Here is a 10752-nt window from a genome sequence, read left to right as displayed (position 1 = left end):
ACCTAACAGTGATGAATAAAATCATTCGGTTTCTTGTTATAGGCATAATTTATTATGGTTTAAGTTTGTTTTAAAGTTTACATTGTCTTTTACAGTCGAAAAATAATTTGGTTAGATTAGTTGCACAGTTGCAGTACCTTGAGGCATACAATCTCTTTACTGCTTTATTGTTTTGGGATCGCGATAGATACCCGTAAATAGGATCGCCCTACTGGTCCTGTCGTAGATAAGGAACAGGAACGGATGGTTGCACTCAAACTTGGCGGGCTCCACGGGTCTGGCCGAGCGGTAAGTGAAGAGGACGGTGGCCGCCGCCGCAGTGCTGCCCTCCTCGTCCACCTTGATCTTGGCCACGTGTTTGGAGTCCCCGATGGAAATCTTCTCAGAGGTCAGATCATCGAAAGTAGCGGAGGACTCATCGAACATTTTGCTGACTCCCATTTTGGCAAGGATCTATTGAATGGAACGAACGAATGGTAAGAACTAAATTAAACTTCGGAGTTAGGTAATTTGGACTTACTGGGTTCAGTTCCAAGCGCTGTTCAAACTCAAACTTGGGCAGCGACACTTCGATTTCGCGGGGCATGGCCTGCTTGAGGGAATCATCCAGACTGTCGGCATTCAAGCGAGAGAGCACATCTTCGAGGGAGTTACTGTTAAATGGCGGCAGGATAAGCACCATGGAGATGTCCGAGTTATCATCCGGTGAGCTGTCCTCCGTCTCCTGCGACTCGAAAACGGTGCGGTAGGGCAGCTGAAGCACATGAGCGCGGAGCTGCTCGTCGACATTCAGCAGGAAGGTGCCCTTCTGCTGCATCATGGACACCAGCGAGAAGTTTGACGGGGACGTATAGAAGGGCATTTGAACCGTCTTTTCTGTCTTGAACTGACTGAGCCACTGGCCCTTCAAGTAGGCTGCGTTGGCCAGGACCAAACGAGTGCGCGGAGTGATTTCATCGGCACTGAGCATATTTTTAATTTGGTCGTGCGTCTGCTTGGCAATCCAATCGTTGATTTGCTTGCGCGACTCCTCTGGCTGGTTCTTGAAGTCGATCTGCTGGACCTCCTCGGCCAGGCGGTTCCTGGCGCACTCGGTCACATGCAGATCATTGGCAAAGAATATGCGATCGGCTGAAGAGAACTCAAGTGGCATTTTGCTCTGCCGCTCCTTGCGGCTCGTCTTCTCCAGGATGTAGGCGCTGCGCACCACCTCCTTCGACTCAGCCCAATCCAGATGCAGCACCTTGGCCAACTCCTTTTCCGTTTCTGCGGAGGATCCGAAATAGGCGAGGAGCAGGGCGTGGTACGTGCTATACGGCGAGAAGAAGACGTTCTCATTGGGCGTGCTCTGCCGGATCACGTTCAGCATGGACACGGCGAAGTTCTGCTGGCCCTTGTAGAGGTTTAACCCCTGATCCAATAAACTCACATCGGGTTCAACCCCACAGAGAGTGGCTAGGGCGATGGCCGGCAACACCGCCATCAGAGATAGGCTGAGGATGTGCATGTTGGGAAAGCCTGCCAAGAAAAAAAACACTTTTAGTCTAAAATAACAATTGTTTCAAATGGCAAGCGCACGTGATAAAAATTAGTAACTGAGAGGCATATGAACCGTAAATATGTGACCTTGTATACCAGCTTTTTGAGTGTGTGATTTTTGAGGAACACGTGACCGGCATCCAATCCTGGTATAATTTCCGTCTAATTTATTAGATACCTAAGCGTTAAAAACGCACTCGAGCCAAACAAATTGATGAATAACCCAGAAAGTTAGGCAAAATAAAATGCCAGAAAGTGATTTCGGATACCGCAAAGTGGTTTCTGAGCAAAATGAGCACTAATTATGGGAGTAGATAAATTAGAACTTCGAGTCCTAGCAAATTAGGTACTTAATATTCGATTAGTTCTCCAAACTACAAGTCATTAAGGTTTTCCAGTTATATAAAAGTATTGCTGAATCGTTGTAAACTACCAATCTGGAAATAGTTTATAAACTAAGTTATGACGAAGAGCAGGTTGAATCGCTTCAATAATATGGAACCGATTTCAGCTCGTTAAACATCACTTTAGGCTGATTCACCGAAAAGCTTTTCCAGTCCATCGATTGGTGGGTCGGTCAGTTATCTGCGGACGACAGTTGCAACATCTCTGCAGAGGCGACATAAAAAAAGTGAAAGTTTCCGCCGCTCCGCACTCGAAATTCGCAATCCGAACAGAATGTACCCAGAGCCATTCCACCCATATGCATCCATCGGAGCGTGGAGCATGGAGCATGGAGCATGGAGTAGCGCCTACAGATCGGATCGGGAGCATGAGCTCCAGTTTGGCTTTTAGCAGCTGAGCGATGACGAAGTCATCCGTTGCGTGACTGCAGTGAAAAGCGTTTTGTGTAAAAATAAAAAACCCAAAATTAACATTTTCGATAACCGGTTGCGGATCCCACCGGCAGTTACCAATATACATAGTATATGATTCATAAACGGGACGAATTGTTGGCGTTTCGTATTCCAACGCGTATGAATGCTCATTGTTGACCCTGTATGGGCGATTTTGTAATTGCTTTCGGCGGAGTTTTTTTTTTTTTGTTTTTTTGTGTTTTACCACATAGACGTAACGCTTGTTTCTGCGCAAGCTGGGTTTTTTGGCCAACCAGTTTTGATCGACAGGAGGAAGTGGACTAAAGTAAGCTGCATTGAACTTGGATTAATTGTTTTGGCAAAAACACTTTGAAAAACAATCACTTGCTTTGAAATTGCTCACAAATTTCGGCTTAAGTCATTTATGAAATATGTAAATATAGGAAGTCACCATTAATTTCCTACTACTTCACGATATATACAAATTCATTAGACAAATATGATTTACTTGTAATTATGTCATTTTGGTGACTAAGACTAAATGTATTTGCTAGATGGAATTATTTTTGCACAACAAAATGTAATTAATACTTGAATTTACGATTGCATTGATTATTATTATTCATACACGAAGTGATATTTTGCTTGGAAGTCATTAAGTGAAATCCCTGTTAAATCGGAGGTCATCATGGTATCACACTTCAGAGATCAATCAAATCAAGGCTATAGTGGCAAAAAATGATACACAGCGATTATTCAGTGCCCCATTTTTAGTCCCTATATGCATAAACATGCATGTGCAATTGTGCAATCGTTTGCATGCTGATTAGTGTAACAATAATAGGCGACGCTTTAATTTCAACCCGATTCGTTTAATGATCGTCACAATTGCCGGGAAGTTGAGCAAATTGGGACAGACACACTCGATGAGCACTGGGAAATACCTTCTTTGAAGTGTACGTAGGCTTAGTGGCACCGAGATAGAGATCCAACTACAACTTGGACCGACTGCAAGTCCGTTCACCTGCGCATCTAACTATAAACTGAGTCCGGTTGCCCAGAGTAGCTGGCTAGTTGGGTAGTTGGGTACTTGAAACCCAAGCGCAGCTTGGATATCGATAAACGATGATCGCCAAGCAACAGGCTCTAGCTTTGACTGGAATGGTCACCCCGTACAGTGGAGATGTGGGTAGGTTCAGCAGGTTTGCGTTTCCTCTAGGAGCAGTTACCCGAACGGGCATCCGAAAGCAGTGACTTGGAAAGCCTGATTTGAGAATATTTTTAAGTTCCAAGGCCATTATTTGGTACTTAGTAAACCTTATGAATGAAAAGACAGTGTATCATCGTTGCCTAATGGCAAAATTAATAAATTGAACGAAGGTTGATGTTTAATAGAGCATATATTTTGGTATTTTAGATCACTTGTAGTGCTTCATTTCCCTGGGATCGCTATAGACGCCTGCAAACAGGATGGTATTGACCCTTTCGTCATAGATGAGGAACGCGAACGGATGGTTGCAGTTGAATTTGCTGGGATCGGGCTGCCTGGCGGATCGGCTGGCAAAGAGGATGGTGGCCGCTGCCGCAGTGCTGCCCACTTCGTCCACCTGGATCTTGGCCAGATGTTGGGCCTCATCGATAGCAAAGGAAATGCGATCGGAAGTCAGGTCACCAAAGGTGGCGTCTTTGGAGAACATTTTGTTCAGTCCCATTCGGCCAAGGATCTGGAAAGGTAAAAGCTGGTTAGTGCGGCTCAATTGGTCCAGTCAAGTCATAGTTCACCGGGGTCAGTGTCAGGCGCTGCTCAAACTGGAACTTGGGCAGCGACAACTCGATCTCCTGCGGCATTGCCCGTTCGAGCAATTGCTTGAGGGAATCGGCATTTAGTTTGGATATTACATAATTTAGAGGCATTTCGTTGGAGTACGGCAGAATGATCAGCATGGAGACATCGGATTTGGTTTCCGGCGTGGAAATGTGAGTTTCCGCCGACTTGTATATGGTGCGGTAAGGTAGCTTGATGATTTGCGATTGCAAGCCTTCATCGATGGTCATCTTGAAGGTGCCCGTCTTGTGCATCATGTAAACCATCTCCTGCTCATGCTCGTTCATGAAGAAGGGCTTCACGGAGGTTTCCTCCACCTTGAACTGGCTGAGCCACTGGCCCTTCATGTAGGCGGCGTTGCCCAGCACCATCATGGTGCGGGAATTGATCTCCTCGGAGCTAAGCATGTCGCGGATCTGGTTGTGCGTCTTCTGGGTGATCCAGTCGTTTATTTGCAAAAGGCAACTCTCCGGTTCATTCTTGAAGTCCAACTCCTCGGTTTCACCGAAGAGTAATGTTTTAAATTTGCTGGAAACATTTACCGTCTTATCGACGAAAATGCGGTTCACAGACGAGAGCTCCATGGGACTTTGGTGCCATCGGGACTCGTCCTGCCTCTTTCCCAACATGTACGAAGACAGGACCTGCTGCTTGCTGGAAGCCCATCCCAAATTCAGTGCCTGGGCCAGCTCACGTTCCGTCTCCTCGGAGGCACTGAAGTAGACGAGGAGCAGGGCGTTATAGGTGCTGAACGGCGAGAAGAACAGATTGCCTCCAGGGTGCATCTCTCGGATCTTTTTCATCAATGCTATGGAGAAGTCTCGTTCTCCCTTAAAAATCTTTGAGTATCCATTCAGTAGGGATAGGTCCGGTTTGTCCCAAACAGCGAGGGTTACCACAGGTAAGAGGGCCAACAGGACCAAACTGAAGGTATGCATATTTGCACTGCGTACTGCCTGTAAATGACATCCATTAGTTTGTGAACTAAGACAGGATGTGAAATTATTTAGAATAATTTCCTAAATATTTCTCACAATGTATTATTATTTCCCAAAGAAAAAACATTCATCATCAATTAATGTTCACCCGAAGAATTTAATCGTACCCCTGCATTATCTGTATGTTCTCGAGGAATTTAACTTGATTTATGTGTATATTTATACATGAGTATATTCTGGGTTTTTGCCAGAGATAATAAAGTTGGAATTCCTTCAATATAGTCATGGACACACCCATATGGTGTGGTATGAATCTTTGAATCTTGAATTATTATGAAATGGTTAAATACATTATAACGTTTCCCTGGATTCTTAGAACTATTTAACACAAAAATTAGCTAATAATCTTTACTAATATCTTTCTTCACATTTGTAAGCGTATTTCCCTGAATTCTATATTTCTTGTAGTCGTCATAATTCTAATTATACTTGAATATACATATGTATATTTTTACTGATAAGAAACATTTATGTTCTGGGGAATGTGTAAATTTCTTGTAAACTTGTATTACTATGTATAGTCTTTATTATGAAATATTTATTGTATAAAAACAAAAACAAAAGCAAAAGTAGGGATCGGGGGGATTACCTTATTGGAATATGGCACAGAAATAAAATCAGTTCAAAATAGAAGTTGGTCTAACCGATTGCACTCACAATCTTAAACTAATTCATGTGGCAAGCAAACGGCAGAGCTTGGCTTTAAATTAATGTGAATATGCGATAAGCATGCGAAACCCCAGCTGATGTTCGACTTTACAGTCAACCGTCCGGAATTTTGAAAACTTTCTTTTAAACCTAGAAATGGCTTTTCAGTTGGTGTTCTGCTCCCTAATAAATTCCTAAGAGTTAGTTTTTAACTCCTTAAATACGATAAAATTAGTTATTTTATTTATTTCCTAAATTCTGTTTATTGCTAAATGCAATTAATGATAAAATGATCTACTCAATTTAAAAACGATAACTTTTTCCAAGCTTTAAGTAAGACGCTAGAAGTTCTGCTGAACGCGACCATTAACAATACTGAAAAAAGTGTGACTCGTACTGTGACTGCTAAACGATAACCGCTAAAGCTTGGGTCACCACTAGAATTCCACACTTGACAACACTGGCAGCCACCACCGTGATTGAATAGTCGCGAATTGACAACAAAATTACGCGATAAACAAACCGAATTTCGCACCCGCTCTCCGAAATGAGTGCATCGACGAGCACGTCGACGGCGGCGTCCCAGGACGCCTGCTACATATCGCTCCTTGGCCTGGCGGAGTACTTCCGCACCTCGCAGCCGCCGAACATCAAGAAATGCATCCAGTGTCTTCAAGCCCTGTTCACATTTATGCCGCCCTCGAAGGTCGAGGCGCGGACACACTTGCAGATGGGCCAGATCCTGATGGCCTACACAAAGAACATCGATATGGCGCGCCAGCACCTGGAGAAGGCGTGGAGCATATCCGAGCCGCTGCCCAATTTCGACGTTAAGTTCGACACCGCCTCTCTGCTAGCCCAGCTGCATCTGCAGACGGACAAGAACTCGCACCAGGCAAAGGCGATGCTCCGGCGGGCGGTGGAACTGTCGCAAAACAACGTCTACTGGCACTGCAAGCTGCTGCTCCAGCTGGCTCAAATTCATGCCAGCGATCGCGAGTACTCGCTGGCCTCGGAACTGCTGGCCGTGGGCGCGGAAAGTGCCGACGAGGCGAGCGCCACGTACCTGAAAGTGCTCTTCCTGCTCTCGCGCGCCATGATCCTTATGATCGAGCGCAAGACCAACGACGTGCTCGCCCTGCTCAACTCCGCCGGCCAAATCATTGACAACAACATACCCAATCCGCACCAGAAGGAGTACCTGAAGGTGTTTTTCCTGGTGCTACAGGTGTGCTACTACCTGGCCCTGGGGCAGGTGAAAACGGTTAAGCCTAGTCTCAAACAACTGCAGATGTCCATACAGACGATAATGGCGCCAAATTGGCCCTCGGATGAGGCGATCTTCGGTGCAAATCAGCTTGAGATGTTCGTGTGGCTGCCCAAGGAGCAGCTGTACGTCCTGGTATATCTGGTCACCGTCTCCCACTCGATGATGGCGGGCTACATGGACAAGGCTCAAAAATACACGGAAAAAGCTCTCACCCAAATCGAGAAACTAAAGCAACAGGAGGACAAACCTATTCTATCCGTATTCAAGGTGATTCTGCTAGAGCATATTGTGATGTGCCGCATGGTGATGGGCAACCGGGAACTGGCTATCCGGGAAATAGCTGCCGCGAGAGATGTTTGCATGGCGGCACCGCAACGCAGCTTGCTACGGCGTCACTCGGCCCAGCTGCACTGCCTCATCGGGCTCTACTCAATGTCCACCAACCTATTTGAGCATGCAGAGAGACAGTTTGTCGTGTGCGTGAGTGAGACCAGCGAGCGAGACCTGAAACTGTTTGCAAACCTCAACTTGGCAATCATTTATCTGCGCACCAAGCGGGACACGGACCTCAAGCAAATCCTGGATGCAGTCTCAACGGAAAACACGCACACGTACAGCAGCCAAGCGCTGATGGGAGGCTTCTACTATGTACAGGGACTCCACGCTTTTCACAAGAACAGCTTCCACGAGGCAAAGTGAGTCACCTTAAGCCTTTTTAGAGAATGTGGGAACTGATAATCTTTATTCTTTGCAGACGCTTTCTGCGTGAAACCCTGAAAATGGCCAACGCCGAGGACCTCAACCGACTGACCAGCTGCTCGTTGGTTCTGCTATCGCACGTCTTTCTCAGCATCGGAAACTCCAAGGAAAGCATGAACATGGTGACGCCGGCCATGCAGCTGGCCAGTAAGATACCCGACATCCACGTCCAGCTGTGGGGATCGGCAATACTTAAGGACCTGCATCGAATGTCAAAAGATGTGCAGCATGAAAAGGATGCATATGCCAACCACGTAAAATACTCGGAGAACCTGATTGCAGACCAGCGCAAGTGCGTCCAAAGTGCGCACCACGAACTCGTCAACTGGTTCCAAGGCGATCCGCCTGTGACGAGTGGACCGCCGGCCACCCCCGTCCTGCTCATGCCAGAGTCCTCCGTCACAGCCTCAGTCCCCGTCATCGCCTCCACATCGGCAGCCATGCAGCCGGCGGGGCAATACGGTCAGTTCTACTAGCAATGAGATGATTATGCAATGTAACTTTAAGCTTTTATTTTTATCTACGACCTAGCGACTAAGTTAAGACTAAAGATGTTCTAAAGTTGTGAATTTTGTCATAAACTGTGTTCCCGAGGGAAAGAGTAGACGGAAATGTAAAGTGGACGAGTTGTGCGCTCTTGAGTTGGGATTTTAACTTAGGAATATAATCATTATTACAATTGAGAATACACAGTTAAGGTCAAGGATCGGTCATAGAGTCTCAACCGTCTTTACTAAAACCGACTTGCTTGCACAGCTTCTACTTCGACTTATAACATAAGCGTAGACTCAGTCATCTCATTCAGGTCTTCTTCAAGAGCTCCGCTTCCGTTTTCCTTGTTGCTAAGAAAGGTAAAATGCACCAGGCGTTTGTCGTGCTGCTCGTGCCCGGCCAAATGTGATCGCATCTCGTGCATCGACTTGAACTCCTCATTACACACCGGGCAAATGTAGATGCGATCGCCCTGATGGGTACGCTGGTGCATCTGGCAGTCACCTCGTTGCGTGAAGGTCTTCGAGCAGAAGGGGCAGACGTACGGCCGCTCACCTGTGTGCGTCCTTCGGTGGTTCTTTAGCACGTTTAGGGCAGTGAATCTCATGGGGCACAGATCACAGGCGTACGGCCGTTCGCCGGTGTGCTTTCGTTTGTGCTTGGCCAGGGAGCAGCTGGTGGTGAATCTCGCCAAACAGACCTCGCATTCGAAGGGCTTGTCACCGGTGTGGGTGCGGGCATGAGAGGTGAGTTCCGCCTTGGTAACAAACGAGTGCGGGCACAGCTCGCACTTAAAACTTTTGGTCTCCGAGTGACGAAGCTTGTGCTGGCGCAGATTGGCGTTTTGTGTAAAGCTCTTTCCGCAGATATTGCACACAAAGGGTTTCTCGCCAGTGTGGATGCGCATGTGGTCACGCAGCGTGGATAGCATGGTGAATACTACAATATTGGGAGGCGATTAAATAGGATTTTTGGCCACTCTTTGTTTTCTTACCTTTCTGACAGATATTGCACTGATTCCGCAGATTTCGCTTGTGGCCCTGCACCATGTGCTTGCTCAGTTGCTCCTTGGAATCACACCGTATTCCACACTCCGGGCAATTGTGGGCACCATGACTGGCCTGGTGTTCTGCCAAGTGATCCGGCGACACAAAGACCTTCTCGCACTCATTGCACTTGAAGTTGCGGTTAATGCAACCCTTTTGACGTCTGTGGATCATCAAAGATTTCTCCAGCGCGAATCCCGCGTTGCAACGATCACAGTGGTACTTCAGCTCAGGGGTAATGGCTGCTCCTCCTGACGTTGTGCTTGCGCTGTTTACTGTTCCTGTCCTAGGCGCGCACATTTTTCGCTGTGTTCCCAACCGATGCTGTTTGGAGGAAGGCTCTGCTTCTGAAGGTGGGGTAGTCGGCACATCCTGCTTGATACCTCCGCGCCGCCGTGAGGAGCGCTTAGCCGTCTGTGGCACTTGTTCCTTCTCTATTTCGCGAGCTTCCTCCTTAGAAGAACTCACAGGGGTGTCCTGCTTTTCGTTTTCCTGCTGCGTTAAGAGCTTGGCGGCGCTCTTTCTGGTGGTAACCTGAGGAGCGGTTACTGTGATGATCTCCGCTTCGTTGTCGACACCTTCAAAAATAGCCAGGTTGCATTCCCTGATCTGCTGCTCCAGCTCGTGGTCGTCGCCCTCGTAAATAACATTGGTTTGGGTAAACACCACATCCTTTTCGTCCTTCAAATTTCCCTGAACCTGGAGAATGAGGCTGGTGGTCTTTTCAACGGGCTCATCCGGCAGCTCGTAGTCGAAGACCTCGCCCTCGCCTTCGTAGTCCAGGTCCACTGAAATCGTAGATTTAACCAGGCTGGTATTCTGTTCGGCGTCTGTGGTAGCCACTGCGTCCGTTTGCACGGAGGCTGTGCATCTGACGGGCTCCCAACTGGTGGTCTGCACCGCCTGGTCTGTCGTGACCACTGGACAACTGATGGACACCTTGTTATCGGGCTCCTCCGGCAGCGCATTCGGTAGCAACTGGCGCAGAGTGCGACTGGAGTTCTCACACTTGATTTTGAAGGTGTAGCAATTGGAGATCTCACTTAAACAGCTCAGGCACACCTTCTCGGGAAGATTATCGTTGCGTCGGGGCTTAAAAACGCAGAATTACCGCGATTAACATGGAAATCAGGATCACACGGCGGGGCAGCCAATTACCTTGGTTTTTGTGAACTCCCGGATCATGTCCGCCAGGCAGCTGCCGGATCCGCCGTCGTATATGGACAGGAGGGGTCCCGTGGAACTCAGGCAGGTAAGGCAGATCTTGTCCACATCCATTTCGCGACGCAATCGGTCAAAACCAGAAACAAAATAAAACAATTAAATAAATGCAGTGTGGCTGCAGTTCGATACGCTG

The 10752-nt window shown here is 47.3% G+C and overlaps 4 protein-coding genes across 4 annotated transcripts; 1 reads left to right on the top strand and 3 right to left on the bottom strand.

Annotated features, from left to right (window-relative positions):
• Window positions 1-29: 29 nt before the first annotated feature.
• Window positions 30-3454, bottom strand: LOC122619314 (serine protease inhibitor 88Ea). The gene is made up of 3 exons (XM_043796159.1): window positions 3302-3454; window positions 521-1518; window positions 30-453 (listed from the first exon to the last, which is right to left on the bottom strand). Exons 2-3 carry the CDS (start codon window positions 1505-1507, stop codon window positions 157-159), a joined length of 1284 nt encoding a protein of 427 aa, XP_043652094.1. The 5' UTR covers window positions 1508-1518; window positions 3302-3454; the 3' UTR covers window positions 30-156.
• Window positions 3455-3697: 243 nt separating this feature from the next.
• Window positions 3698-5845, bottom strand: LOC122619313 (serine protease inhibitor 88Ea). Its single transcript, XM_043796158.1, has 3 exons — window positions 5770-5845; window positions 4140-5138; window positions 3698-4081 (listed from the first exon to the last, which is right to left on the bottom strand). The coding sequence occupies exons 2-3, from the start codon at window positions 5118-5120 to the stop codon at window positions 3776-3778; spliced, it is 1287 nt and encodes a 428-aa protein (XP_043652093.1). The 5' UTR covers window positions 5121-5138; window positions 5770-5845; the 3' UTR covers window positions 3698-3775.
• A 425-nt stretch (window positions 5846-6270) lies between these two features.
• Window positions 6271-8353, top strand: LOC122619323 (MAU2 chromatid cohesion factor homolog). The gene is made up of 2 exons (XM_043796180.1): window positions 6271-7793; window positions 7853-8353. Exons 1-2 carry the CDS (start codon window positions 6376-6378, stop codon window positions 8331-8333), a joined length of 1899 nt encoding a protein of 632 aa, XP_043652115.1. The 5' UTR covers window positions 6271-6375; the 3' UTR covers window positions 8334-8353.
• A 197-nt stretch (window positions 8354-8550) lies between these two features.
• Window positions 8551-10748, bottom strand: LOC122619322 (zinc finger protein with KRAB and SCAN domains 7). Its single transcript, XM_043796179.1, has 3 exons — window positions 10554-10748; window positions 9344-10487; window positions 8551-9288 (listed from the first exon to the last, which is right to left on the bottom strand). Exons 1-3 carry the CDS (start codon window positions 10671-10673, stop codon window positions 8627-8629), a joined length of 1926 nt encoding a protein of 641 aa, XP_043652114.1. The 5' UTR covers window positions 10674-10748; the 3' UTR covers window positions 8551-8626.
• Between the last annotated feature and the right edge of the window lie 4 nt (window positions 10749-10752).

The sequence above is a fragment of the Drosophila teissieri genome, chromosome 3R (assembly GCF_016746235.2).
Source record: "Drosophila teissieri strain GT53w chromosome 3R, Prin_Dtei_1.1, whole genome shotgun sequence".
Lineage (NCBI taxonomy): Eukaryota > Metazoa > Arthropoda > Insecta > Diptera > Drosophilidae > Drosophila > Drosophila teissieri.
This window is presented reverse-complemented; position numbering and strand designations above follow the sequence as displayed.